This window comes from Micropterus dolomieu, linkage group LG21, assembly GCF_021292245.1.
Source record: "Micropterus dolomieu isolate WLL.071019.BEF.003 ecotype Adirondacks linkage group LG21, ASM2129224v1, whole genome shotgun sequence".
Lineage (NCBI taxonomy): Eukaryota > Metazoa > Chordata > Actinopteri > Centrarchiformes > Centrarchidae > Micropterus > Micropterus dolomieu.
The window spans coordinates 22,408,527-22,421,837 of record NC_060170.1 but is presented as its reverse complement, the minus strand read 5'-3'; the positions used below and the strand labels follow the sequence as shown (position 1 = coordinate 22,421,837).

The 13,311-nt window shown below is 38.6% G+C and overlaps 4 protein-coding genes across 12 annotated transcripts in view; 2 read left to right on the top strand and 2 right to left on the bottom strand.

The window, feature by feature from the left end:
- kntc1 (kinetochore associated 1) overlaps positions 1 to 3,073 on the bottom strand; it is a 24,345-nt gene extending 21,272 nt beyond the window's left edge. For both annotated transcript variants that reach the window (XM_046034496.1, XM_046034497.1), the window contains exons 1-8: positions 2,760 to 3,073; positions 2,381 to 2,527; positions 1,504 to 1,624; positions 1,116 to 1,231; positions 830 to 908; positions 616 to 693; positions 484 to 518; positions 286 to 396 (exon numbers count right to left, since the gene is read on the bottom strand). In XM_046034496.1, the coding sequence (XP_045890452.1) occupies positions 286 to 396; positions 484 to 518; positions 616 to 693; positions 830 to 908; positions 1,116 to 1,231; positions 1,504 to 1,624; positions 2,381 to 2,518 (678 nt within the window). In that variant the 5' untranslated portion in view covers positions 2,519 to 2,527; positions 2,760 to 3,073. The remainder of the gene's footprint in view (positions 1 to 285; positions 397 to 483; positions 519 to 615; positions 694 to 829; positions 909 to 1,115; positions 1,232 to 1,503; positions 1,625 to 2,380; positions 2,528 to 2,759) is intronic.
- Positions 3,074 to 3,561: 488 nt separating this feature from the next.
- rsrc2 (arginine/serine-rich coiled-coil 2) lies at positions 3,562 to 10,072 on the top strand. Of its 2 annotated transcripts, none has more exons than XM_046034499.1 (10): positions 3,562 to 3,714; positions 5,063 to 5,207; positions 5,686 to 5,726; positions 6,960 to 7,120; positions 7,396 to 7,527; positions 7,661 to 7,708; positions 8,545 to 8,630; positions 8,715 to 8,980; positions 9,147 to 9,236; positions 9,349 to 10,072. In XM_046034499.1, exons 1-10 carry the CDS (start codon positions 3,709 to 3,711, stop codon positions 9,532 to 9,534), a joined length of 1,161 nt encoding a protein of 386 aa, XP_045890455.1. In that variant the 5' UTR covers positions 3,562 to 3,708; the 3' UTR covers positions 9,535 to 10,072. The 2 variants fall into 2 exon arrangements, with proteins under 2 accessions (XP_045890455.1, XP_045890454.1); XM_046034498.1 differs by having other exon boundaries at positions 7,661 to 7,777.
- Positions 10,073 to 10,380: 308 nt separating this feature from the next.
- Positions 10,381 to 12,988, bottom strand: si:ch211-110p13.9 (uncharacterized protein LOC562347 homolog). Of its 4 annotated transcripts, none has more exons than XM_046034493.1 (5): positions 12,612 to 12,988; positions 12,069 to 12,190; positions 11,534 to 11,663; positions 11,316 to 11,449; positions 10,381 to 11,237 (listed from the first exon to the last, which is right to left on the bottom strand). In XM_046034493.1, the coding sequence occupies exons 2-5, from the start codon at positions 12,186 to 12,188 to the stop codon at positions 10,473 to 10,475; spliced, it is 1,149 nt and encodes a 382-aa protein (XP_045890449.1). In that variant the 5' UTR covers positions 12,189 to 12,190; positions 12,612 to 12,988; the 3' UTR covers positions 10,381 to 10,472. The 4 variants fall into 4 exon arrangements, with proteins under 4 accessions (XP_045890449.1, XP_045890450.1, XP_045890451.1 ...); XM_046034494.1 differs by lacking the exon at positions 12,612 to 12,988 and adding an exon at positions 12,261 to 12,572; XM_046034495.1 differs by lacking the exon at positions 12,612 to 12,988 and adding an exon at positions 12,261 to 12,571 and having other exon boundaries at positions 12,069 to 12,149.
- Positions 12,459 to 13,311, top strand: part of zcchc8 (zinc finger, CCHC domain containing 8) — a 7,708-nt gene continuing 6,855 nt past the window's right edge. Inside the window, exons 1-3 of one of the 4 annotated variants that reach the window (XM_046034488.1) lie at positions 12,460 to 12,824; positions 12,983 to 13,025; positions 13,106 to 13,180. In XM_046034488.1, coding sequence (XP_045890444.1) covers positions 12,572 to 12,824; positions 12,983 to 13,025; positions 13,106 to 13,180 — 371 coding nt within the window. In that variant the 5' untranslated portion in view covers positions 12,460 to 12,571. Of the gene's footprint in view, positions 12,825 to 12,982; positions 13,026 to 13,105; positions 13,181 to 13,311 lie in introns of all 4 variants that reach the window. The other 3 variants (XM_046034490.1, XM_046034491.1, XM_046034487.1) reach the window with 3 other exon arrangements.

Genomic DNA, 13,311 nt, shown 5'->3' with positions numbered 1-13,311 from the left:
CAACTAAGTTTTAAAACGATTTCCACCAGCAGGAATCTACACAAATGCTTAACTTACAATAAATATTGTAAAATTCAGGCTTTTGGATTTCTTTGCAAGCATTGTGACAGAATGATATTCAATGAGAAATTAGCATAGTATGAACAGGGACTGAAATAAAATTAGCAATTAATATTTGAAGCAATTTATTTTGTCCTTTCAATTTGCTTTCAGTCACATGTAACAGATGTATTATTGGTAGAGGTAGTAAATAAATTAAAATAAATTAATAAAACTCACACCGACCCCAATCATTAAGTGGATTTCATGGCCCAGATTGAACATCACTGCTGTACTGCAGCCCTCATCATGGTAATCACTGGTGGAAGAGAAGTCTATCTTGATGAGAGACTGGAGCTGAGTTGAGGAAAAGAGTGATTATATTTCTGCTGTTCAAAGAAAATTATTTTGCTATTGCATGGAAAGAAGATTGCTTTAACTTACCTCTTTCAAAGCTCCCATGTCCATTTTTTCAATGGCTGTGATTGCAGAGAAAACAAAACAATGAATATTTAACTCGATCAACAAAATGGCTCCAACAAAACATTAAGTTTACTGCATATGCTATTTTGCTACCTGTCTCGATCTTCCCCAGCGCAAGGTTTGTAATGTGGAAAAACCCATCCTTTATGAGAAGGAACACATGGTACATCCCTGTCAACAGAAAACAAAACGGGGGCAATACAATAACACATCATTAAACACCTAGAGAATAAATTTTAAATCCATTTGTTTCCAGTGCACACTACGGCCTTAAGATTCTACTCATTCTCCTGTAATTGTTTTTTACCTAAGGATGTCTTGTCCTCTTGTATGATGAGATAGCGGTATGTTTTCTTATTGCAGTTGGATGGTCTCTCTACCAAAGCCTACAAACAAGGAAATGACACAACATGTTAATGTACATGAACAGAAACACGTAACACAACTCAAACTCAAGAGAACACAAGTTATCAGGACTATTGGCTGGTTGCCATCATCTTTTTCATCTCAAGTGTTGTAGGTGAAATAAGACAGTATAACAGTGACCGACGATATAGGAGGCCTTATAATAAATAAGAAGAAAACACCCTTACCTTGGTGAGAAGGATTCTCTTGTGCGGAACATAGATCAAATGAAGGTTGCCATTTCTTTCACAGACTACCAAAAACTGGCCTTCCAGACATACGTCAATGGCATCCACATCAGTTTCTGAAAAATAAATCTTGGTATTAACGTACAGTAGTTACTGTGAAATGTCAAGCTACACTGATGGGAAAGCATGATGAAATCTGGCACGTGACTGAACGGTTACATTATCTTCAAACTGATTTATTTTGGAGTAATACAGATAGCTTTAACGCAGTGTCCATCAGTCATGTTAACAAATCTGGGCCGGCCGATTTGGATGCATCCCAACTGACATCTGACAAATAGCAAACAGCGTGAAGATGAAAGGAGGAATATGAAAAGGTGTTGTATACCAAAGTGAAGAAGCAGCAGGATGGTCTGATAGCTCTGGTCAAACAGGATTACAGTCTTGTCAGCAACAACAATGCTCCAGTTTGAACCACTGTAGGAGGAAAGACAGGGATCTGCCTGCACCTGCAAGAACCAGCATTTAGATCCAATCACTGATAAGTGCTGTTACAAGTTGGGTGGTTGATTGTACTAGTAACCTACACGCCAGCTCATACCTTGAGATCCTCGGGCAATAGGCTTTTGTTTGTTCCAGAGCATGGCTGAAATCAAGAGGGAACAGAGCATTTGCAGCCAGAGCACCGAGGCTCTGGAACAATCTACCCGAGGAAATCAGGTCGGCGGAAACAGTGAATTCTTTTAAATTCATTGTTCTTCGAATATATTCAACGTAGTGACGAAACGCGCTCTGTAGAGCAGTTTGTCCGTTTGGACTGCTGTAGAAATATGGCGGAGCAACACTGTGACTTCCATGTAAGGGGCCTGCGGTGTATGTAGATAGAAATGACTCATTCTAAGGTAATAAAAACATAGCGGTTAATTATGTAAGGTCTTTATACGCCACTGAAAACATAGTTATTATATTGCATTTCTCTCAATAGATCCTCCTAAATATTGCACACATAAATTATTTTATAACTTGTATTTGATTCTTGTAAAGCACTTGTAATGTTGGTTTTAAAAGTGCTCTATAAATAAAGATTATTATTATTATTAAAAGATTCACAACTAAGTATTATTTAAAAGAAATAAGAGGAATGGTTCTATCAGGGCCCAGGGGACCCACAATCCTTTGCTACGCCCCTGGATGTGAGAGTGTAGTAAAATAAATGGAGCATGTTCGTGTACGTTACTGTAAATATTGACATTCATGAACATTACCTCATTAGCAGTGGATATTTTGACCAGTGTATCCACCTGATACAAGCCGCTACCGTTTTCCTCCCTTGACACACTGCCGAAACGGACAGTGTTTGTGTCCTCGTTGGTCAGAAGTTCAACGTCGCTCCACATCGTCATTTCGTGAAGCTAAATTACATGGAAGAAATGTGTTATTATGGTTTTGAGTATTACTTGAAATGCGATAAATTAGCCAGGCTGGCTAATAAATCATGTGTGCATTAACGCCAACTTCATGTTAATGCTAGTAACGTTAACTGAACCAAGAGTTACAAGACCAACAACATCTAAGATGAACTGCTGGTTTCTATGAACAACGGCAAACTGGCAGTTTATTTTTATTTAGTTGATAGTAACTCACCACTCTAACGTTACTGAAAAAATCAGACAGCTACAACACCCAGAGTCGCCATAACTCAAAGTATTAGAATTTGGCGGGTTGCTTGTTGCTGCTGCTTCTTCTTCTATGTCGAAATAGATGCTCCCTGAGCTTTGCCTTCCAGATCCAACTTCCCTCACACGCTACGTACAAACCAGGCCACCTTCATTAAGACTGTCAGAAATAAACCCCATCCACGGTCTGTATTTTATTGGTATCCATTTGAAATCTAAACCTAAACATAAAATTAACAAAATGTGTTTGGGCTGTGGACAGCCTGAAAGTATGCGCGGCCTGACAGGCCTATTCCAGGGAATAAAATTCGCCGCCCACCAACAGAGAGGCGTGGCATTGTAGAAATGTCCAGAGAGCCTTGTTGTGTTGCCAGGTTGGCAAAAACCGGTCTTGCGTGGTTAGTCAATTGATCTTCTGTTACATTTACGGCAGTGGTTTAAAGATTATGGAGCATTTTGCTTTCATTAATCGGTGATTGTATTTTTTTAGAATTAGAATCAATTAAAGTAATTAACAAGGAATTGTACAGGGCTTTATAAGACAAAAATACCAGCGTCAATCCTAGTATTACAGGTTATCAAACTTTCCAAACACTACGAAAAGCCCTTTCCCGTAATTATTATGTAATTACATATCACCACATTGTCTTCAATAAAGTGGAATTATCTTTTTATAGTTTTACATGTTTGCTGTACCATTGATTTTTGTTTGGTCCGTTTGATTTGGGTTATGCAAGTCTTGTTGGAATATGCCTGAATGTAGAGGATTCAAGAGGTAAAACCTGGCATCCCAGATCAAATTAGTTGAGCCCTGAGCCCCAGACAACGGCTGTTTCCCCTAGCAGCTAACTACCTCTATTCGTTTGTACAGTGAACAAATCAACTACTGTGTGACATATATATTGTACTTCGGGATCATGTCGGTAAGTACCATTACATAATGATAATCAAGACATATGCGGATGCATTAATATCTATGTATCGTTATACGTTTACGATTCTATTTAGAAATAATTTTTCTTAAAGATGGCGGTTAGCTTAAGTTAGCTTAGCGACGTAGCTAACGCTTACATTGCTCTCTGACGAAAGTATGAATGACGAACGTCGTTGGATTTAGCTAGTATAGATAGCGTGTTAGCAAACTGGTTTGTTATCTTGTCACACTACCGTTTCCTTAACAATCAGGGCAGCGTTATACTATACATTTGGTTGACAAAGCATTGTCATGACATAATAAAATCATCCGGATGTCGTATGTCGAATTGGTTAAGAGAATAGCCTGAAACAACCATCAGTAGCAGCTGGTTAACATTGTGAAGGCCTGTGACATGGACTTTACTTTATTTAATGTTATTCGACTAAGCTAGTGCTATTGATAGCACGTTTGAAAGCTCTGTTTTTAGTCTGTGGATGATAACCACAGGCCCATTATCTAAAGTAGGCTAACGTTATATCAAATTGATACTGAATTATCTCTTGACTTTATTCTGACTGGTCTCTGTTGTTTAAACAGATATTCTAAGGATGTCACATCTAAGTTAATACCACAAGATGTACAGTAAATTGGAAAAACAGAATGTGCAAAATGAAAATAAAGTCCCCATAAATAGAAGGCAGAATTAAAAAGTTTAAACAATTTACTTATAAAGTAAACAATCAGTATTAATAAAGGAATTCATTGAAAAATATTTCCTAACAAGTTATTGTGGGCCAAATCAATGCCCTAAAACTGCCTTGAACCCTTGACAGCCAAATGACATGACAAGTATCAAATCCATTAAATTAACAAAGATATTAGGAAAGTTTAGTAATGCAAGTAGCACTTTGAATTTGTAAAGCTAATGAGCAAATGTATGATATAAATGCTTGGCAAAGAAATTATTAATTGATAATCTCGATTAGAACTGCTCCAATAGGACACTTGTTGTGTAACTAATCAACTTAAAAACATAAGTAACATCATGAAATTGGTTTGTATTTAACAGGGTGCAGATCATCATTGCCTGTGTGTGTCTCATTTGCAAGATTGAGTGAAATGATTAACCCACAGTAGAAAAGTAATTCATTCAGGGACATTAAAACACATCCTATATTACACTGTCCTAGTTTTAATTGTCTCACACACTGGTGCTTTAACATTATTGCAAATCTCAGTTAGCCTATATTTCAGGGTGTTCTAATGGGCTAATGTTAAGAAATAGTTCACACTGCCTTCATGAGTGCGTACACCTACAGTGTGTATTTTTTTTTTCTCATATCCATTTCTTTCAGGCAAGTGACAACGACTCTGTCGACTTGACCAGAACAGGCTCTCCAGTTCATCACAGAAAAAAACACAGCATGGAGTCATCTCGATCTCCCAGAAGCTCCAAACACCACCATTCACGCTCACGGTCACGCTCCAGGGAACGAAAACGTTAGTATTCAGTAATAGTATCCAGAAAGTGTTGAATACGCCAGAAGAATTAGGGCCATGGTATGATATTTGTTCTCAGTATATACACTCATGAGGTGTATCAGTGGAGTGTGTGGGAAGAAAAGAGTCACCCACTGTTTTAGCCGTGAAAATGAATGTATCCTAATATTTGTGAGGTTGTTGAAGTCGCTTCACTATCATCTAGTTACATTAGCATGTGACAGTGATTACATAATTTTCAATTAGTGGGAAATGTCTGCAGTCATATTCTTTTCAAAAGTGTAGATTTAATGTGTCAATTAATAAAGAGTCAATTCCCCAACAGAAACTTCTGCTCCACTAACTTTAGAAAATACTATATACTGTAGCTTTACTGCCTGCTTCTCTGAATGTGCTTGCTCATTTTTCTTTAAAAGTTTGCTGAGAGGGTAATTTTGAAAAATACGTTTGTCAGCACTCTTCTTTCTGCTGTTTACAGGTGACAGAAAATACAGACGGAGTCGCAGCAGGAGCAAAGAGGTAAATAATAAATTCATTTCTATGACTAGACACACATTTGATGTGATTTTGAAGGCCTTATGTTGTATTCCTTATTAATTTTAGGTCGAGGTGAGTATATTTTATTAGGTAAAATAAGATTAAATAACCAAAGTTAAGAAAAAAACATAGAGGGAGATGGGTTTGCGCACATGGAAAGGGTCCTTTTTTTTAACCCTCCCTATGTTGACATGTCTCAAAGGAAGCTTTCATCCTTGGATATCTGTCATTAAATGTAACCATATTAAATGGTGAAGAGTAGATATTTTTTCCTTTTTTTTTTTTTTTTTGTTAAAACCTGTGTGTAGATCACATGATAACATTTCTACAATAAATCATACTCAGCGTGCTAATGCACGAAGAGACTGAACAGAAGACCCTGCTGACATAGCAAAATAATATGTCTACTACTGGGACAGGTAACTATCTGCCATTCAAACTCTTTGTCTCTCACTGTTAGTAGAAGAATTTGAAATAACTTTTGCATCTCTTTCAGCTAGGGATGGGCATAAGTAAACATACAATGAATTCAAACACAATCTCATGGTGTTTGGATTGCCTTTCAAACTAATTTGTCTGTATAAAGAGTAAGAACTATTGTCCTCTTAAGTGATAAGCCACATCATACTAATAATGGCCCATTCCAAACTATTTACCCATGAGGTAAAGATGGTGTGAGAATTTGACTTTAGTTGTTGCATAGGAAAGATAAACCTGATATGTTGTAGAAAAGCATGATTTTAATTTAGTAAGTTTATCAGTATTTTTCCTGTGAATTTATAATTGTGTTTTATGATGTAAGTTGGATGCCCATCCCTGACCATCAAGTTCAAAGCACTTAGGTAACATTGAATTGTTGTTGTTGCTGAACTGACAAAAGTTTTTTCCTGAGGATCAGATCGTAAGTTTTGCATGCACACTCGTAAAAGATTTGAGAGATTCTTTCTATAATTATGTTGAAATTAATGTAGTCAAATTGGTCTATACCTGAAATGCCCACAGGTATTTATATATATATATATATAAAAATATGTGTGAGCATTTGTAATGTTCACAGAATGACATTCTATATATGTTATGAAAGTGGATTTGAAATGACAAGGTTTTTTTTTTTAAACTTGTCTCAATTTATTACATACCTGCTGCTTTAAGCCATGGTACTAACTCTTTTTGTTGCGCTATTTTCCTGAAAGAGACAACTTCTTCTTAAAACAGGCACGAAAGAGGGACTCTCAGAAGCCATCAAAATCGCACAGAAAAACAGATGAGCAAGATCCAGAGAGACTTTCAGCAGAGAACGGAGAGGAGCGATCCAGACGAAAAGACAGGAGGCCCTCCAAGGGTCGGAGCTTGTCCAGGTCACACTCACGAGAGAGGTTAGTTTGGTCACTAAACTGCATAAAGAAATATGTTAAGCAGGTTCTAACTGTTTTAATGACACAGAAAAAAACATTGTTATCAAGGGTCTGTAATAGTTTCTGGATTAATAAACAAATGTATCCTTATTCCTATTGTAGATGTCCTGGTGTCATTAAATACCACTCAGTAGACCCATTTATTCAAAACATTTATCAAGGAAAAAACTATGGTCGGACTCTGATTCATGCCAGTAATATCTTTGATTCATGTTGATGGGTCTTGTTGTTTTCAGGCGACATAACAGCAGAAGTAAGGACAAACGGCGATCACGATCACGCAGCCGGGACAGGAAGAAGAAGGCAAGGTCTCGTTCAGGTTCAAGGACCAAACACCGTCATCATAGCAGAAGTCGCAGTAAGAGCAGGTTAGTTTAATTGAAAGGTCAGGGGATTAAGTGTTTTCGAACTCCTCTTTTTTTTTTTTTTTTTTTTTTTTTTTTTTTTTTTTTCCCTGCATGATTGCCATTCTACATTGACTTGTTTTTTTTATTCCACCAGGGAGCGAAAGAAAAGGAGTGAGAAAGTGCGCAGAAAGAGCAGAAGCAGGTCTGTTAATCCACCTGCCTTCCGGGGCCGAAACACAGCTATGGATGCACAAGAGGCCCTGGCCAGAAGGCAAGGCAACAGCTTACAGGGCATTTACAATATAGATGGTTGGTCATTCTGTTCTGGCCAATTCTGGGCAATGTTAGTGGCAATTATTGCATCTGCATACTTGCAGCTACAAAGCCTTTTTTTTCTCATTTCACAGACATTGTCAATTTTTACTGCTCTATTTTAGTGCTATATTAATGCCTGGAATTTTTAAGAAGATGATATGGCTAGTAGTCAAGCACAGATTAGTTAGCATTAACAGAGAAATAAATTTAAACCTCACCATCAGCCTGCAACTGAGACATTCTTTCCTGAAGTTACTCAGATGAAAGTTGTAGACCACTGGTTTTGGCTGTAATTTGACTTCTCATTCATGTTGAATTTGCCAGAGAGCATTGTTGTTCATAAAAAGAAATCGCATTGGTAGGAAAACAGGGAAACATAATATTGTGATAGGTGTGGTGTACTGTTGGCCTAGGTGTTTTAAGACACTGACCGTAATTTCAGCAGCCACATATTTTAGTCTGGCCGGGGACCTTTGTTGCATGTTGCCCCTCCTCTCTTTCTCTCATCTCATGTTCAAATCTTTACTGTCCCCTGTTAAATGAAGGCAAAAATACTCAAATAATACATATGCTGACCCTAATTTCAGCTGGCTGATGTCTCCAACATGTTGAGCTATGACTTTTTGCTTACAGATCATATCACAACTTTTAGGTACACAACAGCAAGCACACTGTGCTTTTAAACCAAATAAGTAATGAGATCTTTACTCTATTTCTTTCCAGGCTGGAGAGAGCAAAGAAACTACAGGAGCAGAAGGAGAAGGAAATGTTTGAGAAACAGCAGCAGCAACAGCAGGAGATAGCTGCTGGTGAGAAGCACTTATTGCACCAAGATTTAAAACCTTGAGTCCAGATTAGTTACTTACTTATGCTGGTTGTTGTTTTGTTTCCAGTGGCTGCCCCTATTGCAGCAGTAGCTGCTGCTGCTGCAGCGGCTGCCTCAAACCCCGGCCTAAATGTGGCAGCCCTCCTGGCCTCTGGGACGCAGGTCACGCCTCAGATTGCTATGGCAGCACAAATGGCAGCCCTTCAAGCAAAAACACTGGCAGAGACTGGTATTGCTGTTCCCAGCTACTATAACCCATCCTCTGTAAACCCCATGAAGTTTGCAGAGCAGGAGAAAAAGAGGAAAATGCTATGGCAAGGAAAGAAGGAAGGGGTAAGATTTAACTTTGTTTCTTGTTTATCCACCAGTTATTTCCCTCTTGAAATTGTCTAAACATACTTACACAATATGTCTTTAGAAAAGGATGTTTTAATGTACAATATTTTAATATATATTTAACATTACATATTGCCTATCATTTCTGTTTTTAATTTTTAAGGACAAGTCTCAGACAGCTGAGTTGTGGGAGAAGCTAAATTTTGGAAACAAGGACCAAAATGTTAAATTTCGCAAACTAATGGGTATTAAAGTAAGTATTAATTATTATTTTACTTAACCAGTAGGTGTGGTTTGAAGCTACGGTTAAGTCTTCTCTATATCACAGTTATATCAGAGTTAAATTGAATGTGCTGTCTTTACAGGGAGAAGATGATGCTGAAGCTTCCAAACCAATTAACGATGAAGGCATCAAGACTCTTCAGAAGCAGGAGGAGATGTTCAGGAACCTTGACGTTCAGTATGAGATGGCTCGGTCTCAGACCCACACCCAGAGGGGAATGGGCCTCGGCTTCTCCTCCTCATTCTCACGTGGAATGGATTCAATCTAGTGCCAAATACTGGCTGTCGTTGCCACTCATCTGATCATATAGGACCACCAGTTCATCGCTAGCCTTCAAGCCTGCATGGATGTTGCTCTGAATCTGTAACTTATTTATAGATAAACATCTCACATATTGGAACATTATAGTGTAAATGGCCAGATGCTGAGTTTGTCTCAGTGTTTATTAATCTGTACATCTCTGCAACAGGACGCATCAGTTTGACTGACTGATACTGGTTAAAATTAGATATTTGTTTGAATAATGTGGTAGCTTTTTTTTAACTCCAAATATATATTGATATGTGATTGTTTGAACATAACTGAATATAATGTGGTTCAAGTGAACACTGTACATCCATCCAGTGATAGGCATCTGAAGTCAATGTAGCATTATCAGAATCCCTCAGTTTTCATTTCTCCTGATTGGGGGGGAAAAAACAGAACAGTGGGTTGTAATACATTTAGTCTTCAGGTTTGCCTCAAGATGTGCTTGAGGAGTTATCACATATTTCAGTTGTTGTTGAAATAAATTAGTTTTGTGTTGAGTAAGGTTTTTCATACATCACTTTAACATTGTTTTTATGTGATACCTTTTTGTGGGTTACTACGTTTGGGTTCAAATAGTGTTGGTGGTTCTGGGTGTAGGGGAAAAAAATGAACATAAGGTCAAAATCAGATGGAGTTAAATTGATGTCAAGTTAAATGCTACTGTTATGCTTTACATCAGAAAAAGGACATCTTCACAAAATGTCACTTGTTTAGTTTACTTTAGTTACTCAGCCCTAGGTGTTAACAAACCTGATAGTAGTATGTGCATCAAAAAATAGACTGTTATAAGGAAAGAAAGCACAACTTTGCATACAAAAATTTAAATTTATTACAATACTAGAAGATTTTCACTCAAATTGCAGCACTTTCTCTTGACACCTACATGGAAATCCACTCTTATTTACATATTAGACTGGAGTACAGTACATGAGCCACGCCAGTGATGAGGTTGTGGTTGGCAAACTCGAGGATAAGGAGCAGGATTGGGTACTCGCTGTGTCTCTTCTCCAAGGTGGAGTCTTCACTTAAACCCATCCAATGAAGCAGCAGTGTTCGCATGGCCTCAGGGAATAGTTCTGTGGCTAGTTCCTCAGCAGGTGGCAAGTCACTAATTCGCTCAATATGGTGAACTTTAAAGCCCTCCACTTTCTGGCTGATGCTGCTATTGGCTGCATGAAACTGCTGGCCAAGCCAACGTCCTATACAACTAAGCAGGGAACTTGAATACACACAGCCCCAGTCTTTGGCCTTTAGCAGGGCTAACACGGTTTCTGTCACATCCTTTTCTTCTAGATTCCCCTTCATGTATCGATCAATGTTCTCCAATAGCAGCGAGATTGTTTCAAGCTGTTCTGTGTAGCATTGAGTGTCAGAGGAGAGTTTGTCATCCAAGCTATGCAATTTCTGTCTCACTGTGGACACAATTTCAGGTTGCATGCTCTGTTTAGGAAAAGAACAATAATCGTGATCTGCTGATGTATTACTTGTGCCACTGCCACATACGTCCACAAATCCTCTGCCAACCTGGCAATGCTGAGGTTGTGACATCTCATTGATTGATTCTGTGTCATGCAGGCTGCTGGATAGTTTAAAGTCGAGCTGCACACTGAGGCTGTAACTCATTTTCAGAGGGCTGTCATTTATCTGCGATTTCCAAACATCCTACAAAGGAAAGGCAGTAATATATCAAAGGATATAAAAAAAATCAGGTAGAGACACCAAATATGAACTGTACTGTACCTGGAAGTTCTCCAGCACAGCGAGCTGCTCTTGCTTACTGTACATTTCAAAGGCTACTCGAAAAAGTCCTTGAATGCTGTAGAACCAGAGGCTGTTATTTACAGTAGGCACCTTCAACCCATGGAACCTGAATGCTGCAACAAGAAGACCACACTGTCATGTGTATACAGGTGTTTGCATTGATGGTACTTCTTTTAAACCCTCTAGTTGCATTTTACCTGAGGAGAAATGTATTTTTGTTGCCAATCCTTTCTTTGCAAACTTGGCGTGGTATCTGGGATGGTTGTCTGTACGGATGTCCGTGTTGGAGAAGAGATCAGCTCCTAAATACAGGGGAAAAAGTGGACTCTGAAACAGATACAGAGATGATACATATGAAGCCACCTTAAGATATGGACATACATTGGGAAATGGACAGATTTTATATATATATATATTTTTAAAGAGCTCCTGTTTGTGATAATGTATATTACACAACAAAAAATACAATTTGTATGATACGTACATATTAAATCAGAATATAATTATCTCCACATCCATTCTGATTTTTTCGTTATACAATTAAAAAGTATATGACTGATCACTTCCCTCCTGAATGGAGCTGTGATGATAATGATGATGGGCGATATAGCACCCTCTAGCTGGTTTCGAGAGTTATGGGAAATGTGATTATAAAAACACATCTGCCATCTTAGTTGAAATTATGAGAGTTAAAAACACATATTTGTGCTTTATGTGATACTTGTCACTAACCTTGTTGGGACACTCTGTCAGCCTGAACGATGTCAGATCCATCAAGTAAATGAAACGAATTTTCCGCGAGCCCCCGTCCCACTGCGGTAAGGTTAAGTGGATAGTTGAGCAGCTTGACATGGCTGGAAGCAAATGAAGCGTCTCACTTAGTCACAGTTGTGTGTTGTCCTGTGGAAAGGCTAAGTATTTTACCTGAACGCTGTAGACAAAGGTAGAGAAGTCAAACTATCTGCAAGTAACCGAACTGAACTGGCTCAACTGAACACAAACAGTGTGTGTTGTCGTTAGCCCTCGGCGCTGTCTTACAGACCCAAGAAGCCGTTACGAATTAAAAGTGACTCCTCTCAAACGGAGCACAATAACTATTCCAACATTTCTGTTGTGAAATCTAAACTCGAGCATCGATATCGGAATGGTTCCTTCTCTTCTTGTAGGAAAAATGTAACCTGTAACGCTACTGTGTGGGCAAACATAAACCCACGTCTGTGAGTCCACTACGTGACATGAGGAGGACCAATGAATACGGAGAGTCGTTGCTTTCACCTCTGAACTTCCCGTCCTGGGCTGCAGAGCAGGGAAAGATGGCCGAGCTTGATTTCGGGGATAATGAGCTCTTTCAGCAGCTTGATGACTCCGCGCCGCCGGTCCCGACGCACATTCGCTTCACAGATGATGAGGAAGACAAGGAAGAGACGAGCCAGCTTCGGAGCAGGCTGGAGGAGTGTGATGACTACATTCAGAGACTCACTGAGGAGAATATCCTTGTGTTCAGTGTGTGCTAGCACTAGCTCACGTCTGCTAGCACGGTTAGCTCCTCCACGTCTCTGTAACCAAAACAGAAAAACAACCTGAAAATGTTTTTATTTTATTTCATGTGTGTAGGCTTTCTGTCTAATTCCTTAACTTGTAGTCACATAAAGGTTTGAGAAGAAAGCAAAACATCCTGACACGACCAAGGTAATAAGGCAACGTCAATGCGCACTAGAAACGAAACTGATCATCAAGTAACCAACACTAATTTCCCTCTGTCTTTACAGCGGCATCTCAATTGAAGATGTCAACATTGACGGGCCAGTTCTTCAAATCCTTTATGCGAATAATTTTATTTCAAAGTAAGCAATCGTTTCTCATCAATTAAATGGGTTTATTCACTCACGTGTGGTTTGCACAGTACATTTTTATCACCCCTGACATTGAGGTTGTAATCTTAAAAATATTTTTAGTTTAGTTGTTACTGGTACTC